Here is a 23,384-nt window from a genome sequence, read left to right as displayed (position 1 = left end):
AATAGAAAACAGTAGAATATGAGCAGTGTCCTGCAGGAGAATGGCCTCTAGAGGCAGCATCTCAATAGAAAACAGTAGAATATGAGCCGTGTCCTGCAGGAGAATGGCCTCTAGAGGCAGCATCTCAATAGAAAACAGTAGAATATGAGCAGTGTCCTGCAGGAGAATGGCCTCTAGAGGCAGCATCTAAATAGAAAACAGTCGAATATGAGCCGTGTCCTGCAGGAGAATGGCCTCTAGAGGCAGCATCTCAATAGAAAACAGTAGAATATGAGCAGTGTCCTGCAGGAGAATGGCCTCTAGAGGCAGCATCTAAATAGAAAACAGTAGAATATGAGCCGTGTCCTGCAGGAGAATGGCCTCTAGAGGCAGCATCTCAATAGAAAACAGTAGAATATGAGCCGTGTCCTGCAGGAGAATGGCCTCTAGAGGCAGCATCTCAATAGAAAACAGTAGAATATGAGCAGTGTCCTGCAGGAGAATGGCCTCTAGAGGCAGCATCTCAATAGAAAACAGTAGAATATGAGTCGTGTCCTGCAGGAGAATGGCCTCTAGAGGCAGCATCTCAATAGAAAACAGTAGAATATGAGTTGTGTCCTGCAGGAGAATGGCCTCTAGAGGCAGCATCTCAATAGAAAACAGTAGAATATGAGCCGTGTCCTGCAGGAGAATGGCCTCTAGAGGCAGCATCTCAATAGAAAACAGTAGAATATGAGCAGTGTCCTGCAGGAGAATGGCCTCTAGAGGCAGCATCTCAATAGAAAACAGTAGAATATGAGCCGTGTCCTGCAGGAGAATGGCCTCTAGAGGCAGCATCTCAATAGAAAACAGTAGAATATCAGGGCGTCCTGCAGGAGAATGGCCTCTAGAGGCAGCATCTCAATAGAAAACAGTAGAATATCAGCGCATCCTGCAGGAGAATGGCCTCTAGAGGCAGCATCTCAATAGAAAACAGATGAGCCGTGTCCTGCAGGAGAATGGCCTCTAGAGGCAGAATCTCAATAGAAAACAGAATATCAGCGCGTCCTGCAGGAGAATGGCCTCTAGAGGCAGCATCTCAATAGAAAACAGTAGAATATGAGCCGTGTCCTGCAGGAGAATGGCCTCTAGAGGCAGCATCTCAATAGAAAACAGTAGAATATGAGCCGTGTCCTGCAGGAGAATGGCCTCTAGAGGCAGCATCTCAATAGAAAACAGTAGAATATGAGGCGTGTCCTGCAGGAGAATGGCCTCTAGAGGCAGCAGCTTAATAGAAAACAGTAGAATATGAGCAGTGTCCTGCAGGAGAATGGCCTCTAGAGGCAGCATCTCAATAGAAAACAGAATATGAGCCGTGTCCTGCAGGAGAATGGCCTCTAGAGGCAGCATCTCAATAGAAAACAGTAGAATATGAGCGCGTCCTGCAGGAGAATGGCCTCTAGAGGCAGCATCTCAATAGAAAACAGTAGAATATGAGCAGTGTCCTGCAGGAGAATGGCCTCTAGAGGCAGCATCTCAATAGAAAACAGTAGAATATGAGCCGTGTCCTGCAGGAGAATGGCCTCTAGAGGCAGCATCTCAATAGAAAACAGTAGAATATGAGCCGTGTCCTGCAGGAGAATGGCCTCTAGAGGCAGCATCTCAATAGAAAACAGTAGAATATGAGCCGTGTCCTGCAGGAGAATGGCCTCTAGAGGCAGCATCTCAATAGAAAACAGTAGAATATGAGCAGTGTCCTGCAGGAGAATGGCCTCTAGAGGCAGCATCTCAATAGAAAACAGTAGAATATGAGCCGTGTCCTGCAGGGGAATGGCCTCTAGAGGCAGCATGTCAATAGAAAACAGTAGAATATGAGCAGTGTCCTGCAGGAGAATGGCCTCTAGAGGCAGCATCTCAATAGAAAACAGTAGAATATGAGCAGTGTCCTGCAGGAGAATGGCCTCTAGAGGCAGCATGTCAATAGAAAACAGTAGAATATCAGGGCGTCCTGCAGGAGAATGGCCTCTTGAGGCAGCATCTCAATAGAAAACAGTAGAATATGAGCCGTGTCCTGCAGGGGAATGGCCTCTAGAGGCAGCATGTCAATAGAAAACAGTAGAATATCAGGGCGTCCTGCAGGAGAATGGCCTCTAGAGGCAGCATCTCAATAGAAAACAGTAGAATATCAGCGCATCCTGCAGGAGAATGGCCTCTAGAGGCAGCATCTCAATAGAAAACAGATGAGCCGTGTCCTGCAGGAGAATGGCCTCTAGAGGCAGAATCTCAATAGAAAACAGAATATCAGCGCGTCCTGCAGGAGAATGGCCTCTAGAGGCAGCATCTCAATAGAAAACAGTAGAATATGAGCAGTGTCCTGCAGGAGAATGGCCTCTAGAGGCAACATCTCAATAGAAAACAGTAGAATATGAGCCGTGTCCTGCAGGAGAATGGCCTCTAGAGGCAGCATCTCAATAGAAAACAGTAGAATATGAGCCGTGTCCTGCAGGAGAATGGCCTCTTGAGGCAGCATCTCAATAGAAAACAGTAGAATATGAGCCGTGTCCTGCAGGAGAATGGCCTCTAGAGGCAGCATCTCAATAGAAAACAGTAGAATATGAGCCGTGTCCTGCAGGAGAATGGCCTCTAGAGGCAGCAGCTCAATAGAAAACAGTAGAATATGAGCAGTGTCCTGCAGGAGAATGGCCTCTAGAGGCAGCATCTCAATAGAAAACAGTAGAATATGAGCCGTGTCCTGCAGGAGAATGGCCTCTAGAGGCAGCATCTCAATAGAAAACAGTAGAATATGAGCAGTGTCCTGCAGGAGAATGGCCTCTAGAGGCAGCATCTAAATAGAAAACAGTCGAATATGAGCCGTGTCCTGCAGGAGAATGGCCTCTAGAGGCAGCATCTCAATAGAAAACAGTAGAATATGAGTTGTGTCCTGCAGGAGAATGGCCTCTAGAGGCAGCATCTCAATAGAAAACAGTAGAATATGAGCCGTGTCCTGCAGGAGAATGGCCTCTAGAGGCAGCATCTCAATAGAAAACAGTAGAATATGAGCAGTGTCCTGCAGGAGAATGGCCTCTAGAGGCAGCATCTCAATAGAAAACAGTAGAATATCAGGGCGTCCTGCAGGAGAATGGCCTCTAGAGGCAGCATCTCAATAGAAAACAGTAGAATATCAGCGCATCCTGCAGGAGAATGGCCTCTAGAGGCAGCATCTCAATAGAAAACAGATGAGCCGTGTCCTGCAGGAGAATGGCCTCTAGAGGCAGAATCTCAATAGAAAACAGAATATCAGCGCGTCCTGCAGGAGAATGGCCTCTAGAGGCAGCATCTCAATAGAAAACAGTAGAATATGAGCAGTGTCCTGCAGGAGAATGGCATCTAGAGGCAACATCTCAATAGAAAACAGTAGAATATGAGCCGTGTCCTGCAGGAGAATGGCCTCTAGAGGCAACATCTCAATAGAAAACAGTAGAATATGAGCCGTGTCCTGCAGGAGAATGGCCTCTAGAGGCAGCATCTCAATAGAAAACAGTAGAATATGAGCCGTGTCCTGCAGGAGAATGGCCTCTTGAGGCAGCATCTCAATAGAAAACAGTAGAATATGAGCCGTGTCCTGCAGGAGAATGGCCTCTAGAGGCAGCATCTCAATAGAAAACAGTAGAATATGAGCCGTGTCCTGCAGGAGAATGGCCTCTAGAGGCAGCATCTCAATAGAAAACAGTAGAATATGAGCAGTGTCCTGCAGGAGAATGGCCTCTAGAGGCAGCATCTCAATAGAAAACAGTAGAATATGAGCAGTGTCCAGGAGAATGGCCTCTAGAGGCAGCATCTCAATAGAAAACAGTAGAATATGAGCCGTGTCCTGCAGGAGAATGGCCTCTAGAGGCAGCATCTCAATAGAAAACAGTAGAATATGAGCCGTGTCCTGCAGGAGAATGGCCTCTAGAGGCAGCATCTCAATAGAAAACAGTAGAATATCAGGGCGTCCTGCAGGAGAATGGCCTCTAGAGGCAGCATCTCAATAGAAAACAGTAGAATATCAGCGCATCCTGCAGGAGAATGGCCTCTAGAGGCAGCATCTCAATAGAAAACAGATGAGCCGTGTCCTGCAGGAGAATGGCCTCTAGAGGCAGAATCTCAATAGAAAACAGAATATCAGCGCGTCCTGCAGGAGAATGGCCTCTAGAGGCAGCATCTCAATAGAAAACAGTAGAATATGAGCCGTGTCCTGCAGGAGAATGGCCTCTAGAGGCAGCATCTCAATAGAAAACAGTAGAATATGAGCCGTGTCCTGCAGGAGAATGGCCTCTAGAGGCAGCATCTCAATAGAAAACAGTAGAATATGAGGCGTGTCCTGCAGGAGAATGGCCTCTAGAGGCAGCAGCTTAATAGAAAACAGTAGAATATGAGCAGTGTCCTGCAGGAGAATGGCCTCTAGAGGCAGCATCTCAATAGAAAACAGAATATGAGCCGTGTCCTGCAGGAGAATGGCCTCTAGAGGCAGCATCTCAATAGAAAACAGTAGAATATGAGCGCGTCCTGCAGGAGAATGGCCTCTAGAGGCAGCATCTCAATAGAAAACAGTAGAATATGAGCAGTGTCCTGCAGGAGAATGGCCTCTAGAGGCAGCATCTCAATAGAAAACAGTAGAATATGAGCCGTGTCCTGCAGGAGAATGGCCTCTAGAGGCAGCATCTCAATAGAAAACAGTAGAATATGAGCCGTGTCCTGCAGGAGAATGGCCTCTAGAGGCAGCATCTCAATAGAAAACAGTAGAATATGAGCCGTGTCCTGCAGGAGAATGGCCTCTAGAGGCAGCATCTCAATAGAAAACAGTAGAATATGAGCAGTGTCCTGCAGGAGAATGGCCTCTAGAGGCAGCATCTCAATAGAAAACAGTAGAATATGAGCCGTGTCCTGCAGGGGAATGGCCTCTAGAGGCAGCATGTCAATAGAAAACAGTAGAATATGAGCAGTGTCCTGCAGGAGAATGGCCTCTAGAGGCAGCATCTCAATAGAAAACAGTAGAATATGAGCAGTGTCCTGCAGGAGAATGGCCTCTAGAGGCAGCATGTCAATAGAAAACAGTAGAATATCAGGGCGTCCTGCAGGAGAATGGCCTCTTGAGGCAGCATCTCAATAGAAAACAGTAGAATATGAGCCGTGTCCTGCAGGGGAATGGCCTCTAGAGGCAGCATGTCAATAGAAAACAGTAGAATATCAGGGCGTCCTGCAGGAGAATGGCCTCTAGAGGCAGCATCTCAATAGAAAACAGTAGAATATCAGCGCATCCTGCAGGAGAATGGCCTCTAGAGGCAGCATCTCAATAGAAAACAGATGAGCCGTGTCCTGCAGGAGAATGGCCTCTAGAGGCAGAATCTCAATAGAAAACAGAATATCAGCGCGTCCTGCAGGAGAATGGCCTCTAGAGGCAGCATCTCAATAGAAAACAGTAGAATATGAGCAGTGTCCTGCAGGAGAATGGCCTCTAGAGGCAACATCTCAATAGAAAACAGTAGAATATGAGCCGTGTCCTGCAGGAGAATGGCCTCTAGAGGCAGCATCTCAATAGAAAACAGTAGAATATGAGCCGTGTCCTGCAGGAGAATGGCCTCTTGAGGCAGCATCTCAATAGAAAACAGTAGAATATGAGCCGTGTCCTGCAGGAGAATGGCCTCTAGAGGCAGCATCTCAATAGAAAACAGTAGAATATGAGCCGTGTCCTGCAGGAGAATGGCCTCTAGAGGCAGCATCTCAATAGAAAACAGTAGAATATCAGCAGTGTCCTGCAGGAGAATGGCCTCTAGAGGCAGCATCTCAATAGAAAACAGTAGAATATGAGCCGTGTCCTGCAGGAGAATGGCCTCTAGAGGCAGCATCTCAATAGAAAACAGTAGAATATGAGCAGTGTCCTGCAGGAGAATGGCCTCTAGAGGCAGCATCTAAATAGAAAACAGTCGAATATGAGCCGTGTCCTGCAGGAGAATGGCCTCTAGAGGCAGCATCTCAATAGAAAACAGTAGAATATGAGTTGTGTCCTGCAGGAGAATGGCCTCTAGAGGCAGCATCTCAATAGAAAACAGTAGAATATGAGCCGTGTCCTGCAGGAGAATGGCCTCTAGAGGCAGCATCTCAATAGAAAACAGTAGAATATGAGCAGTGTCCTGCAGGAGAATGGCCTCTAGAGGCAGCATCTCAATAGAAAACAGTAGAATATCAGGGCGTCCTGCAGGAGAATGGCCTCTAGAGGCAGCATCTCAATAGAAAACAGTAGAATATCAGCGCATCCTGCAGGAGAATGGCCTCTAGAGGCAGCAGCTCAATAGAAAACAGATGAGCCGTGTCCTGCAGGAGAATGGCCTCTAGAGGCAGAATCTCAATAGAAAACAGAATATCAGCGCGTCCTGCAGGAGAATGGCCTCTAGAGGCAGCATCTCAATAGAAAACAGTAGAATATGAGCAGTGTCCTGCAGGAGAATGGCATCTAGAGGCAACATCTCAATAGAAAACAGTAGAATATGAGCCGTGTCCTGCAGGAGAATGGCCTCTAGAGGCAACATCTCAATAGAAAACAGTAGAATATGAGCCGTGTCCTGCAGGAGAATGGCCTCTAGAGGCAGCATCTCAATAGAAAACAGTAGAATATGAGCCGTGTCCTGCAGGAGAATGGCCTCTTGAGGCAGCATCTCAATAGAAAACAGTAGAATATGAGCCGTGTCCTGCAGGAGAATGGCCTCTAGAGGCAGCATCTCAATAGAAAACAGTAGAATATGAGCCGTGTCCTGCAGGAGAATGGCCTCTAGAGGCAGCATCTCAATAGAAAACAGTAGAATATGAGCAGTGTCCTGCAGGAGAATGGCCTCTAGAGGCAGCATCTCAATAGAAAACAGTAGAATATGAGCTGTGTCCTGCAGGAGAATGGCCTCTAGAGGCAGCATCTCAATAGAAAACAGTAGAATATGAGCAGTGTCCTGCAGGAGAATGGCCTCTAGAGGCAGCATCTCAATAGAAAACAGTCGAATATGAGCCGTGTCCTGCAGGAGAATGGCCTCTAGAGGCAGCATCTCAATAGAAAACAGTAGAATATGAGCCGTGTCCTGCAGGAGAATGGCCTCTAGAGGCAGCATCTCAATAGAAAACAGTAGAATATGAGCCGTGTCCTGCAGGAGAATGGCCTCTAGAGGCAGCATCTCAATAGAAAACAGTAGAATATGAGCCGTGTCCTGCAGGAGAATGGCCTCTAGAGGCAGCATCTCAATAGAAAACAGTAGAATATGAGCCGTGTCCTGCAGGAGAATGGCCTCTAGAGGCAGCATCTTAATAGAAAACAGTAGAATATGAGCCGTGTCCTGCAGGAGAATGGCCTCTAGAGGCAGCATCTCAATAGAAAACAGTAGAATATGAGCTGTGTTCTGCAGGAGAATGGCCTCTAGAGGCAGCATCTCAATAGAAAACAGTAGAATATGAGCCGTGTCCTGCAGGAGAATGGCCTCTAGAGGCAGCATCTCAATAGAAAACAGTAGAATATGAGCCGTGTCCTGCAGGAGAATGGCCTCTAGAGGCAGCATCTCAATAGAAAACAGTAGAATATGAGCCGTGTCCTGCAGGAGAATGGCCTCTAGAGGCAGCATCTCAATAGAAAACAGTAGAATATGAGCCGTGTCCTGCAGGAGAATGGCCTCTAGAGGCAGCATCTCAATAGAAAACAGTAGAATATGAGTTGTGTCCTGCAGGAGAATGGCCTCTAGAGGCAGCATCTCAATAGAAAACAGTAGAATATGAGCCGTGTCCTGCAGGAGAATGGCCTCTAGAGGCAGCATCTCAATAGAAAACAGTAGAATATGAGCCGTGTCCTGCAGGAGAATGGCCTCTAGAGGCAGCATCTCAATAGAAAACAGTAGAATATGAGCCGTGTCCTGCAGGAGAATGGCCTCTAGAGGCAGCATCTCAATAGAAAACAGTAGAATATAAATAATAATAATAATAATAATGATTGGATTTATATATCGCTTTTTCTAGACACCCAAAGCGCTTCACAGGAATCATTATTCATTCACACCATTCGTACCTGTGGTAAGCTACGGGTGATGTAGCCACAGCTGCCCTGGGGAAGACTGACGGAAGCGTGGCAGCCATTTCGCGCCTACGGCCTCTCCGACCACCACCAACATTCATACCCATTCATACGAGCCGTGTCCTGCAGGAGAATGGCCTCTAGAGGCAGCATCTCAATAGAAAACAGTAGAATATGAGCCGTGTCCTGCAGGAGAATGGCCTCTAGAGGCAGCATCTCAATAGAAAACAGTAGAATATGAGCAGTGTCCTGCAGGAGAATGGCCTCTAGAGGCAGCATCTCAATAGAAAACAGTAGAATATGAGCTGTGTCCTGCAGGAGAATGGCCTCTAGAGGCAGCATCTCAATAGAAAACAGTAGAATATGAGCAGTGTCCTGCAGGAGAATGGCCTCTAGAGGCAGCATCTCAATAGAAAACAGTCGAATATGAGCCGTGTCCTGCAGGAGAATGGCCTCTAGAGGCAGCATCTCAATAGAAAACAGTAGAATATGAGCCGTGTCCTGCAGGAGAATGGCCTCTAGAGGCAGCATCTCAATAGAAAACAGTAGAATATGAGCCGTGTCCTGCAGGAGAATGGCCTCTAGAGGCAGCATCTCAATAGAAAACAGTAGAATATGAGCCGTGTCCTGCAGGAGAATGGCCTCTAGAGGCAGCATCTCAATAGAAAACAGTAGAATATGAGCCGTGTCCTGCAGGAGAATGGCCTCTAGAGGCAGCATCTTAATAGAAAACAGTAGAATATGAGCCGTGTCCTGCAGGAGAATGGCCTCTAGAGGCAGCATCTCAATAGAAAACAGTAGAATATGAGCTGTGTTCTGCAGGAGAATGGCCTCTAGAGGCAGCATCTCAATAGAAAACAGTAGAATATGAGCCGTGTCCTGCAGGAGAATGGCCTCTAGAGGCAGCATCTCAATAGAAAACAGTAGAATATGAGCCGTGTCCTGCAGGAGAATGGCCTCTAGAGGCAGCATCTCAATAGAAAACAGTAGAATATGAGCCGTGTCCTGCAGGAGAATGGCCTCTAGAGGCAGCATCTCAATAGAAAACAGTAGAATATGAGCTGTGTTCTGCAGGAGAATGGCCTCTAGAGGCAGCATCTCAATAGAAAACAGTAGAATATGAGGCGTGTCCTGCAGGAGAATGGCCTCTAGAGGCAGCATCTCAATAGAAAACAGTAGAATATGAGCCGTGTCCTGCAGGAGAATGGCCTCTAGAGGCAGCATCTCAATAGAAAACAGTAGAATATGAGCCGTGTCCTGCAGGAGAATGGCCTCTAGAGGCAGCATCTCAATAGAAAACAGTAGAATATGAGCCGTGTCCTGCAGGAGAATGGCCTCTAGAGGCAGCATCTCAATAGAAAACAGTAGAATATGAGCCGTGTCCTGCAGGAGAATGGCCTCTAGAGGCAGCATCTCAATAGAAAACAGTAGAATATGAGCCGTGTCCTGCAGGAGAATGGCCTCTAGAGGCAGCATCTCAATAGAAAACAGTAGAATATAAATAATAATAATAATAATAATGATTGGATTTATATATCGCTTTTTCTAGACACCCAAAGCGCTTCACAGGAATCATTATTCATTCACACCATTCGTACCTGTGGTAAGCTACGGGTGATGTAGCCACAGCTGCCCTGGGGAAGACTGACGGAAGCGTGGCAGCCATTTCGCGCCTACGGCCTCTCCGACCACCACCAACATTCATACCCATTCATACGAGCCGTGTCCTGCAGGAGAATGGCCTCTAGAGGCAGCATCTCAATAGAAAACAGTAGAATATGAGCCGTGTCCTGCAGGAGAATGGCCTCTAGAGGCAGCATCTCAATAGAAAACAGTAGAATATGAGCAGTGTCCTGCAGGAGAATGGCCTCTAGAGGCAGCATCTCACCATTTCCTGCCAATTGATACTAGGCTAATTATGAGCTGTGGCAGCAGGGCTGGTATTGTTTTCACCTTGTGTGTGTGTGTGTGTGTGTGTGTGTGTGTGTGTGTGTGTGTGTGTGTGTGTGTGTGTGTGTGTGTGTGTGAGTGATCATCGTGGCAAAATGTGCTGCTGCTATGAGCAGTAAACATTGCATGAGAAGCTGATGGGATGGTATGATTGTTCCAGTTATTAGTCGGTTGCCGAGGTGTTACCTTGCCATACAGGGTGATATGGGTTGGGAACCGGTGGAGATTAGACTAAAGGGAGAAATGATACGGCTATGGAACCGCTTCATTAATATGCCAGAGAGTAGGTTAACAAAGAAGGTCTTCAACTGGGACAAGGCTCATAGTCACCCCTGGATAAAGGAAATTTGTTCTACTCTTAGAGAGGCAGACCTGGCATATATTTTTCACAACATGCTTTGCTGTAATGTTAATATGTTGAAACAAAAGTTATCTCTTAATTACAGAGAGGGATGGGCAAACGACATATGGTCTAAACCTAAGCTTAGATCATATGTTCAGATGAAGCAGCGTTTTGGTCCTGAGCCCTATGTCACTTCCTTTCTAACCAGAAACCAGAGGTCTTTATGTGCTCAGCTGAGAATTGGTATTCTGCCTCTTGCCATTGAAGTAGGGCGGTTCACAGCTATACCAGAAGAGAACAGGATATGCAATGTCTGTGATCTAAAGGATGTTGAAAATGAGTTTCATTTCATGTTTTATTGTACTTTATATGATGATTTGAGGATTTCCTTATTTGACGAAATGCAAAAGCAAAGACCTGAGCTCTTCTGGGCAGATGATGGCCAGAAGTTGGAGTGGTTGTTTAAGACTGAGGTATTTAAGACTGCTAACTTTATCTCTAGGGCCTGGAATAGAAGGCAAGCACAGCTCTTTAAGTAGGTTCAGGTGGTGGTTTTCATGCTGTACAACTTTACTGTATGTATTTTGGGTGTTTTCTGTTGGTTTTATGTTTTGATCATTGTTTGTTTAAATGATGAACAGTAAAAGTGTCCTGTAAGCCCATGTGGGCTGGGCTTCATTCGAAGCATGACACTTAAATAAAGAAAATCAATCAATCAATCAATCAATGTTACCAGCAAAACAGAGTATATAGAGTATATTGTATATGACTTATGAAAGAAGTACTGAACTTTTCCGCACGGTATTTTTATTCCCAATTTCCATTTACAAGCAGGTCAAATTTAATTTGGATAACGGATAATGACTCGTTTTCCATTTTTTGTTTTTTATTATCAAAGAAAAAAGGGAAACAACTCATTTTTCATTTCCTCATTTCAAAATGAAAAAAATGGATGGTCGCCAAGTACACAGACCATGGAGGTATGGGGCAACACCCACAAAAGCACCCTACAAGTGTTATGCAGACTACAGAAGAGCAATAAGGATGGTACACAATGTGGGATATCATGAAAATACTAACGCACCGTTTTTAAAGTCATATACGTTGAAGCTCATGGATCTGGTAAAATTTTAAACTTCACAAATAATATACAAGGCAAGAAATGATTTACTTCCTTGCAACATACAAAAAATGAAGTTGGGGAAAACTTAATTTAAAGCAACGCTATGTTCGCACCATTGAGTCTTAGTTTGTGCATCTCAATTTGTGGCGTGACTGTGGAACAGTTTGGAAGAAGATATTAAAATGAGTAAAACATATTGCAGTTTAAAAATAGGTACAGAAACACAATTTTTGGGAAATATAGAAATCAGGAAGGGGGATGCAATGCACGATAGTGGTAATGTTGACAGCTTAAAAAAGACTTAGGAATGAACAAGGTTGTTGATTAGAGTAGCTGTGTTATTAAAATGTTGATAATTATGTATGTCAATTTAGTCTAGTTGTGTATGATGAACACTGGAACAGTTAGATGAATGTGTATCTGTTGAGTTTAAGTATTATTAGAGAATAGGGGTAGGACTAGACAAGCATCTGCTTCCTCCTACTCCTTTTTGGACAAGATCATGCCAATTTTATTACTTATTTAGTTTGTTTTTGTTTTTTGTGTATATACACGTGTGTGTGTGTGTGTGTGTGTGTGTGTGTGTGTGTGTGTGTGTGTGTGTGTGTGTGTGTGTGTGTGTGTGTGTGTGTGTGTGTGTGTGTGTGTGTGTGTGTATATATATATATATAACATTTCTTTAATCCAAGAGTGAGACTCAGATATTAGCTTTGAAAAGACTCACATAGGGCGTCGGTAGTGTAGCGGTAGATTCCCTGCCTACCAACACGAGGGTTGCAGGTTTGCGCCCCCGTGTTACCTCCGGCTTCCTGACAGACTCATATAAGCTCTACTTCACGCACTCACCTTTAAACTGTAATTGGCTGTAGAGTTCACTGCTGCTGAGTGGCTTAATCTTCTCGTACACCTGATCATACTCCTCGTCCACCGCCGTCTCCATGACAACAGATTGGTCCTCACCTGCTCTAGCATGAGCTCTTCTAGGCTGCATGATGATAAGTGTTACTCAGCACCTATACAGTAGCAGGAGCTGTTATAGGCTGTGTGACGTAGGTCAAACCAAACTGCTCTGGGGAGGAAGTATCTGTTCTGAGGGTGAGGCAATAAAAACTCAGCATCAAAAACACTTGTGTTGCAAAGGCAGAGTAGGGTGGGCCCTGCCAACCTGCAATTTGCATAATGTGCAAATTGTGTGCAGCTATTGCGAATTCACTCTTGTTTCAAAGTTTTTTTTTGTTTATTTTACATCTATGGGCCCTATCTACCTCCTGGCCTTAAAATAGCGTTTAACGCCAGGCTCAGCACTATTAGTGGGCGTGGTCAGGCGCAGTCCCTATTTTCCCCTCGGCGTTAAACCTGGCAGTAACCTTTTAACCACACCTTTTAGGCGTAGAATTATTCACAACTGTGGTCATAGGTGAACTGCAGTTATGCTATGACATTCTTCCTTTCGAAGCGCCGATCCACTCGATCCAGTCCGGGTTGCGTCTGCATGCTGTCATCTCTTCATGCCAATTTGGATATCTCAGCACATCACAGATCATAGCCTGAATAAAACAATTCAACCTACAGCCAGGCAAATACAGATCTGTTCAGCAGGGCTGATGGTCTCCCTGTAGCCTACAATATAGAACGTTAACTATTGGTGACATTCCTGATACCATCCAATTCCATGATCTTTATGTTGTAAACACATAACTTTCACAATAGTGAACACTTGGCTCATTCAGGGCAGGTAGTTTTATAACTTGTAGGCTACCTGCTGCTCCTGCACATCACAGCACAGGCTAAATGATGCGACATAAATATGCATTATGTAAAGTCATGGCATTAATGTGTTTTTGTTGAAAAAGTATTTGAGTCTTGTCAAGTCTTGTTGGAGCAGATGGTGTTACGGTTGTCACTCGACTATAATGTAACACGTTGTATTTGCAACGGATATATATAGGGCCTGGATTACATGTATGTTTCACATAGGGTTGTGTTAAGTTTTATTTTGTCCAATATTGAAATGTCCTAGAATTGCATGTTGTGTTAACATAAATATTATTTCTATCTACCACTACTTAGGCTGATTTGGTTGCTTTTTCTTGTAAAAATGTATTAAGCCGCAATGCATGCTGGGAGATGCACATGTGTGTCTGTGTGTGGCATTTAGTAGGGGAGTCGGCGCACTGAATAAGGCCTGGTTTTGAAAAGCACTAAGCGCTAAATTAACGCCAGTCGGGAAGATAGCGTTTAAGGCCGAAACGCCGATTCTGGCCTATTCTGGCACTGCGCCACGCCTCTTCGGCGTAAAGCGCATTTCGGGGCCTAAAAACATGATGCTATCTTCCCGGGTTAGTTTTTTTTTGCGTTTAATGCCAGTTTAGCGCCAGGGGGAACATACAGCCCTATATGTCTGTGTGGGATACCTTTGCAAGACGATACTGGGTGGTGAAACACGGATTGGATCGAGTCGATATTCTACGCAAGGATTGATAGGTGAGACCCCTGGGATGTATTACCGCCCGGCCTACCGGGCCCAGGCCCAGGGGCCCATAAACCAGAGCCTCTTCACAGGGCCACCACATCCCTTGCCCAGGCCTGGGATGAACTAATCCCTTTACACCACTGATATGGTATTCAAAATAGTTGTCCAAGTCTAAATGAGGATAAAAACCCACCTATCTTGTCTCCATGCTTTATCTCTCGTCCACTCTTTTCCTCGTTATCTCTCTCATGATTAAAGTCCTAAATTCCCACATCGCCCTGCTGTTAATTACCCATGTTTAATACATTTTGAAACCTGTGGTGCAAAATAAAATGTGAGAGGAGGTAGGAAGGAGAGGGTGGTAGCAAAGGCAAGTAAGTATGAACGGACGGGGGAGAGTTTCAAGCAGAAGAGTTGAATTTAAAAAGAGGAAGGGTGGATGAGAAGAAGTAACAAAGAAAGGAGAGCATTTGGTAAATGAGTTGTGACACTTCAGGGCCTCTTCTCCTTCCTCAATCGGCTTTTCATCATCCCCAGGATATTATATGACACACACTGCCTGCCTGCGCACACAGATAGCACATGGACACACACACACACACACACACACACACACACACACACACACACACACACACACACACACACACACACACACACACACACACAGACACAGACACACACACACACACACACACACAGTCTCAGGAGTCTCCATATTGTAGTTCCAGTTGGTTAGGTCTCACACCCTGGCACACAATAGGCAGTAAGACAAATCAACCCAGAAACTGTCTGACTGTGTCTTAATGGTCACCTTGTATACAGTAGTGACAAGGAATTACACAGGAAGTCGAATGGTTAAATAAGATTGCTTTATGTAGGGGAGAGCAGGGCATGTGGTCACACTGTTCACTCATTGGTGTATTTCTCACTAGTGCCTTACTACTGAGAAACTATATTCACATAACACTTCATAATAACTGTACGCTACGAAACACTAAATAGGCTATGTTTTTCAATATACTGATGTGGACATTCCTTTCTTTACTTTGAGTCTCTTTTAGTCCAGCACCAGTTTTTTCAACTGCTGGGGGGATGTTTGGGGATGTTACAGTATTTAGCGCCCCAACCCTATATTTTTTGACAAAATGTTCCATAAGTTTATGGACATGGCGCCAGGCACGTGCACACATAGACATGAAAGGGGGCTTGAGCCCCTGCCTTTTTTTCAGTCTGTAAAAAGTGCCTTTTTTTTAATATATATATAATTATAATACATTTTTCATTTTCATTCCAACAACACATGAACAAAACAAACAGCTCAGACACATTAAAAAATTAAATAAAAAGTGCCCTTTCCTGACCATGAATGCATTTCTAATGGTGCTTTGTATGGAAATTGCCCTTTCCATGCCGTCACTGAAGGCAGCATTCAAAGAGAAATGCCTTTTCCGAGCTCTCTTGGCCTTGAATGCACCATTTGTAATAGGCCTCTGCATGGAGCAGTGTTTTTCTAAACTGCCCCTGAAGGCACCAACCCAAAAATGAACCTAAAAATGAATGAATAAATAAATACATAAATAAATAAACCACCCAATAAATAAATAACCAAAATATAGGGAACAAATGCAGAATTGTTGCTCTTGAAAATATTTTTTACTTTACACTATTGGAAAGGGATGTTGTGTTGTTGAATCCGCAAAAAATAAAAATAAATTCTAATACACCTTATCTAAATCTTCTGTCTTGCTTTTTAGAATTATGGTTAAAATGCATGGTATATTACAAGCCTCACTCAGTATCGTTCAATGTTTCTGCCTGTGTTGCTATCTGTTGTAGTACAACAACCTAAAGGGAGAAAAGGAGCAAATACATATTGATGCTTAAATGATTTCACAACAGTATTGCAACAGCATGCAACTTTTATATACCAATATTATTCAGTTATGGAGTTATTTTTCAGTGACAAGTCTCATCCTAAAATGAGATATTCCTCTAAATCTGGTTAAAATCGGAATATTTAAAATGAGTTATACCCCTAAATTGGCCTTCAAATTGCCTCAAATTTCTGCCGCCGCCCTCCGGACGGCGGCTGTAGTGCCCTTTTATGAATTTGAGCCCCTGCCCCTCTAATGTTCTGTGCACGTCCCTGCATGGCGCCTCAAGTAAGCAGTTTCATTATTTTTATTTATTTATTTATTTATTATTATTATAGGCATATGTTTTTATTTATTTATAATAGTTATGTTCATTGTTGTTCTGTCTACAAAATATACCTTGACAGGCTGTCTGGAGATTTAAATTTAAAATTTGCGCTGCTTGCTGGTGCTGCCTCACCCTTCTGGCTGGTGCACTGTGTTAATGAGCCTATCTCGGCAAATGACATAAGATAAGACAGTGGTTGAAGCTTAAAGGTCCCATACTGTGAAAATGGGTTTTGTGGTTTGTATAAACTTGAAGGTGTTAACCAACATCTGTAAAAGTATGAAATCACTTGCTACAGTCATTCCTCTCCCTCCCCTGCCACAAATTGGGAGCCCCAGGAGAGGGCGAATCAGAGTTCCAGAATTTGCATGGATTTACTACGTAATTTGCCGCCAACCAATAGGAGTCGAGCAAAAAATTCACAGGGCCCGTCCAGAGCCCGCCCCCTCACAGCCCCTCACACAAATCGCTAATTTGCTACATAATGATGTACACTTTTCCTGAAGCATCATCAGCCATCACCAGCGTCGGAGAGCGCAGCAACACATGAACACACCTGCAACCGAGAAATCCTCCAGCTACCTAGCTGATAAAGGATCTGTCTGTAGACATTGAGAATAGTATTTGACATATATTTGACATACTGTCAAATATATTTCATCTTTTTTTTAAATACTTTACTCGTAAATACTATTTACTCGTTATTTACTCGTTAAATACTATACTCGTATAATTTATGTGATTGATACTGCACCACTTTACTGCTACAGTGGAACATTCCTGTGATTTTGCAGCATAGCATGGTCCTGCACAAGCATTGTTGTGTGTATTTTCTATAATAAAATAAGTAGATTCTGTAAGAAGTCAGTGTTACTGTTTATCTACATGGATTTGTAAGAAAGTACAACACAATTACGTTGCTCAAATGTATTGTCATGTACAGTATCCATGTTGGCCATATTTGGCAAATCAACGCATGCACAGAATACACAACTGCTATACTATAATAATACCTCTAATCTGTAAGGGTCCATAGTCTGATTTTGTTCATTGCATTCTGAAGTGAGAATACATTAACATATAAACATACACGCCAAGATGATCCTGAACATGCTGATTCTTCTGGCAACCTAAAGGAATGAGAACGGGTAACTGTTATTGCATTTTGCAAGCTTCAGAACATTACAATGACATGTATTATTTTGCACAGGCAATTTAGAGTAGATGTGAGTAACGTTACTGTACAGACTATTGTAACATACAACAAACCATAAAGGTATCAACTCAGTAAGATGTTATACATGGGTGGAATGGCCAAGCCTCCATGTCATGCAGTTATTGACTATTTCAGCTATAGTTGTAAAACTGATGAGCTAGCTTTATTGCTGAATGACACTGGCATGAATTAGCGTTACAACAGTCATGTCCAAATTAATAGATAGCATAGGACACAATAAGCATTATTGTTTACATGTGTCATGTCAATATTTGTATCCCTTGATGAATCTTCACATCAATTTGATGCATTTGAATGTAAATGAACGTTAAAAGCGTATGTCTGCTGTGGATTAGCCAGTCAGTTAGTATAGCTACATCCACACAGCAGCCAAGCTAGGCGTTTATTGCTTATTAAAAAGGATCCCCATTATCTGCCGCCTAGACAACAGCTAGTCTTCCTGGGGTCCAAATAGGCTATAGTGATAATATACTATAACGCTAGGAATAATAGCCGTGACAGACAAGGAAATCTGTAGTTGTGCAAGCTTACTATGCTAACTTTAGCGACACAAGCCAAAGCTAAGATAAAAACACACTCCACTTACCGCACCGAAACGGGGTTCGCCCACTATGCCAACAACCCGCAATGCGAATGGAACCTTCAACTGTTTCTTTTCCTCTAAATCTGAATCTGTCAAACGGTCTCACTTTCACACTCTTTTTTTGTGACTCTTTAGCTCAGTGCAGCTAGCTAAAGGAGGCTACAGGCAGCGTACAGGCACAGCTGGCCCATTCAGAGCCATGTAGCTTGCTCTAGGCTCAGTCAGCTGTTTGCTTTGAGTGACAGATCAGGTGGCCAATGAGAGGGGCACCTCACTGGAGCGCCTCATCGGCCAACCAGACCAGGGCCTTTGCAGAAAAAACTGAGTATACCGAGCTGCAAAGGATAAATACAAGATGTACGAGATGTCTCCAAATCCCAAACAGAATGCATGATCTTATTTTAAAGACCACTGACAAATGTTTAAAACAGCAGAAAACCACACAATATGGGACCTTTAAATGTTTACCTTTTATAGAATATTTTATGTATTATTTCACACTCACTCACTGGTTGATGTAATGAGGACATTTTGGCTTACCCATGGCAAGGTGAGTGGAGCCCCATGTTGTCTCTCTCACAGTGTGATGCTGCTTCTCTCAAACGCCCCCCTTTATATACACGAATCCACCGGCCAATTTGTGTAGTCCGCCATCTAGTGGCGCCGCCATTACTGCGGTGGCAGGTCCCCGCAGGTAGACTGTGCTGCTGGCAGACTGCAGTAACGCTATGCCAAATGAATGACAGCGTCATAGCTGGATTGATGACGTGAGACAGTGGCCCCCATTTACTGATGAAGCCAGGTACTATCTTATTATGGATGGGGATAGTAATTATTCAAATTGTAAATAGCGGAAAAAAGACCACTTAACGTGGAAACATGCTAATGTTAACGTTACTGTAACTAGCTAGCTAGCATTAACAATCAAGTTGCATGTAATCATTGCACACCAATTACATTAGTAAAAATTAAAACAATACGAGTATTTTATTAATCGCCTGGCTTGTGATGAGCAACAGAATGCCTAGGCATGTTAGGCAGAGATCTCGTGTTGTGCAGGCAGTGTATGGAGAGCTGTGTGCGTGTTTTTGGTACCAATTCTCTTCCTTTCTGTGCGCTCTGTCTGCAGCCTGCAGACTTTTGCAGCACGCCAGCACGACTGTGGAGCACACGTCATTTCTCCCCACTCCCCACGCCCGCTTGCTCTCATTGGCTCTCTGCTCAAGATTCCATTGTCTGTCGAGTTGTAAATATCAAACATGTTTGATAATGCCGATTCACAATCGGGAAGAGCCCGACAAGTCAACTGCAGTCTTTGAACCCCACACCAGTGTTGGGCAAGTTACTCTGGAAAAGTAATTAGTGTGGAAACCCATGACTGGCAGAGTACAAACAGTACTCCACCAGGGAATACTCATCTTCAGGGGTGAGAAGTGGCCTCTGACCATAGACACAATCAGAGGCCACCCGAATTCCACTGACTCGGTCACACAGGGTGGACTTTGGGACCCCAAACCTCTTGGCTGCCTGCCCGCTTGAGAGCCTGCCTGCTGCCACCTCATCCATGGCCTGTTGCATGGCCTCCAGGGCCCACTTCCTCCTCTTCCTGTCCTCCTTCTTCCTCTTTACGACTACTCGCATGTTTGGCATCTGTAAATTGATATCATTTTTTTAAACTTCTATAAATTGCCATATATATTTTCCATTACATTGCATTTATCAGATGTATATTTACCTTAAACCAGTGCAACATTTAAATTTCTATATAATTTCTTTTTTAACATCTTGTATATATATATATATTTAATATCTTGATGTTCCTGTAAAAAGGAAAACTCTCTCACACCCACACATCTTATCAAACTCAATTACTTTCTCTGTGGCCGGGTCTGTCTCTTCTTATTTCTCTGTCTTACTTTAGAAGAAAAACCAGACACAATACAAAGTTGAATGTAAAATCTATCCAGTTTATCTTTCACCTTTTCTGATCAGACTTTGCCTGGCTGCAATAGAGAGACAGACTCTCTCTCACTCACTCTCTCACTCACACACACACACACACACACACACACACACACACACACACACCACAGACAGACGTTATTTTCATTTTTAATCAACACTTTTTAAAAGCTTTTGTATTTTTGGTTGCAGATATCAGAAAATGAATGCATTTGAGACAGATGGCTCTTTGGTGAAGTCATTCTCACGGGCCACGGCAATTCGACTATGCATCATTCACTTTCATTGTTTAGACAAAGCTAGCGTTAGTTAGCTAGCAAGCTAGCAACTTTATTAAGTGCCAAAATAGAAGCGGTAAAGATCAGTAACTCTCGTCGCCCAAGCACGTCTTATGGCTTTCTGTCATCAAAGTCACTTTCCTAAAGTAATTTGACATGTTACCATGCACATATTCATATGAAATTCCTCATATTGACACATATAGATGTATAAATTAGTTCCACTTTCACAAAGCGGCGATCCGGCATCTGAAATGCCCGCTAAAGTACCGGAAACCACATCAGAGACCTCTGACCCGGACGTGACGAAACAGGCAAAGAGGTGTCCGATGCAGGACACGGTGATGCTAATTGTTCATGGTTTCTGCAACAATCTTAGCCACCTCGTCACAGTCAAACTCTACAAATGCATAGCCTTTACTGCCACCTGTCTGGAAACCAAGATACAAGAGAAAAGAACAGACAGAACTAAAGTTAGGTGTTACCTATCTGAATTGATTCCTAGTTCTTCATACCTGCACTTTAAGATGAAAACTTTCTTTGGATTTGCTATTTTAAATGTATTTTTCCTCAAGTTGTTGTAGGCACATGGGTTTTATCACACTGCCAATAGGAGGAGCAAGTGATAAGCTTAACGCACCATAATACTATAGGCACAGTTATCTGACCCCAGACCACTGGGAGGACCTGAGGTCATTTTCAGTCTGTGCCACAAGCCAAATTATGTGTACACCTTTTCTACTGGGGATTTGATGTGTTGCCTTTCATTTGTAATACTGGGAGGTTGTTAGTTCGATCCCCGGCCGAGTCATACCAAAGACTATAAAAATGGGACCCATTTGCCTCCCTGCTTGGCACTCAGCATCAAAGGGTTGGAATTGGGGGGGTTAGATCACCATATGATTCCCGAGCGCGGCACTGCTGCCGCTCACCGCTCCCCCAGGGGATGGGTCAAATGCGGAGAACAAATTTCGCACACTCAGGTGTGCGACAATCAGTGGGACTTTACCTTTACTTTACTGTAATAGATCATGCCTTTGGAATCCATCCTTAACACTGTTGCAACAAATGCCTTGGCACCAGCAGGGATATTGTAGCTGTTTTGAAAATGCAGCCACCGCTTGTCTAGTGATAACCGTGTTAAAATCAGGGGTGTAGTGGTAAATACAGAGGTGGGTAAACTATCCAAGGTGAGTAGTTTACGCACCTTGTTTGCCCTTATTGATTTATACAGTTGATCTGAAAATAGGCGAGTAAACTATCTGCCTCATTTCAAAGGGGTGGGTGAACTGCGTTTACTTGCGTTTACCCTCCACGACACCCCTGGTTAAAATATAGGGCTTGGCAATTATGATTGAAATCAATATTGTGATAGTCTTGAAAACAAGAGGTGTGATGTCAAACTTTTTTTTCTCCTTTTCAAATAAATATTCCTTAAAATGTTTCATATCTCATTTTGTCACGAGTTTTTAACAGAGTTTATCATTCATCTAGACAGCAGTGAGCATTATCAACATGATGGCCGCTATATGATTCCACTGAATGATGATAATGATATGATAATCGTATGCTAAACAATATATTGCCTATCGGCACAGCCCTATTCTGCAGGTGGCTGAGGAAAATACAGGTATTGTTACTTAGAAGCCCATCCTAAAACACATTGCCAAGAGAGATGTTCTATGCTGGAAAAAGGAGCAGAGTCGAGTGTCTCCCCTGGAGCATGATTTCTGTCACGTTAGTTACCTTTTTACTCCTGGCCAGTCGCAGCCTCAGGACTGTTCCAAACTGTTGAAAGTATGATTTGAGCTGAGTCTCAAACAGGCCAACAGGCAGGTGGCCCACATAGACCACTCCTGGGCTGTCACTGTACGCCTACACAAGAAAAGGAAGAAGAAAAAGAATAAGAAAAATAAGAAATTGTGTGACGCAGACGCAGTCAGAGAAATATCAAACATTGGAAGCAGACCTAGCTAACGCTAGAAGCTAAGTGACATCTGACGTAACGTTTGCTGGAAGCTGAGTCGTCTTAACTAGCTAAAAGCTAAATGGTTTATGGGCGACAACGAATACCTGGAACAACGCAGTTAAAAGATGTGGGCAAGTTTTTACAAACATAAAAACAGCGACGTTGAGGTATAGTCTCAGGGTTATTTAAACACGTTTCACATTGCATCCGCCACCAACCTTGCCAGGTCTCTTCTTCACCGCCTGGACCTTTTTCTTGAACTCTGCTTCTTCTTTGGGGTTCAACGCCAGCAGCTCTTTAGCCGGGTTAGCAGCCGCAGCCGCTTTGCCTTCGGTCATCGCAGTTAATTGGCGATTTCTAAAATAAACTGACAAAAAAACACCCGAGAAATAATCGCCCAGCTCCACAGAATACACCACGTTGGTCTTTTCATCCGGTTGCCCATGCGGTCACAAAAACAACGTCATGAAAGAGACGATCTGCATGAACTGGAACTCTAGATACGCTTCAAACAGCGCCATCTACCGTACTGGAGGTCTATCTGCCGAGGGGAGGGGGGGGGGCTCTTCTCGGCGAGAAGAAAGAGCCTGGCTGATTTTGTCCCCCTGCCTGGTTCCGGTGTCATGCCGAGTTTTGCACCCCCGCCGCAAAATGCATCCCCACCTCACGGGAGCGTATTGTAATGATTTATAGGGAAACTTAACTGTTTACAAATGATATAATTGTCTGGGTAGACATGATCTCCAGGCCAGGGGGGTCTGTCCTGGCTCATGGAGACCGACTTTGATGCATAAAATCCGCATCGAGGTGACTTCCATGCTTGGGGCTCTCTTCTGGCTCATGGAGGCCGACTTTGGTACTTGAAATCCGGCTACAGGTTACCTCAAGGCCTGGGATCTCTCCTAGCTTTATGGAGGGGGAGGCAAGTCTCGGCGGTTTGTACCTGCCGAGAGTTGCATCCCTGTTTTTAAGTTAAAACAGCCCCAAAATGCGGTGGGGATGCAATTCTCGGCGGGGGTGCAAAACTCGGCATGACACCGGTGTTATGCCGAGAAATGCCCCCACGGCGAAAATGCCCCCCCCTGCTCTATAACGAGTGAGAGCGAGCGGGGGAAGGGGGGGGGTTGAGTAAATCTATAAAGCCTCGTTTCTTCTCAATGTCACCAGCTGATATTTATGGCTGTTTGTGAGTGACATTGAGAATTTCAGAGGGTTACACA

The 23,384-nt window shown here is 44.2% G+C and overlaps 2 protein-coding genes across 2 annotated transcripts in view; both read right to left on the bottom strand.

Annotated features, from left to right (window-relative positions):
• LOC310777967 (ATP-binding cassette sub-family C member 12-like) overlaps positions 1-23,384 on the bottom strand; it is a gene marked incomplete at both ends in the record, with an annotated part of 450,252 nt that overhangs the window by 298,836 nt on the left and 128,032 nt on the right. The gene's annotated exons all lie outside the window — the stretch shown is intronic.
• LOC310778752 (MKI67 FHA domain-interacting nucleolar phosphoprotein-like) lies at positions 20,543-22,579 on the bottom strand (the record flags this gene model as incomplete). Its single annotated transcript, XM_083639205.1, has 3 exons — positions 22,383-22,579; positions 21,942-22,070; positions 20,543-20,626 (listed from the first exon to the last, which is right to left on the bottom strand). Exons 1-3 carry the CDS (start codon positions 22,500-22,502, stop codon positions 20,543-20,545), a joined length of 333 nt encoding a protein of 110 aa, XP_083495331.1. The 5' UTR covers positions 22,503-22,579.

The sequence above is a fragment of the Poromitra crassiceps genome (assembly GCF_964638095.1).
Source record: "Poromitra crassiceps genome assembly, chromosome: 6".
NCBI classification, from domain to species: Eukaryota; Metazoa; Chordata; class Actinopteri; order Beryciformes; family Melamphaidae; genus Poromitra; species Poromitra crassiceps.
This window is presented reverse-complemented; position numbering and strand designations above follow the sequence as displayed.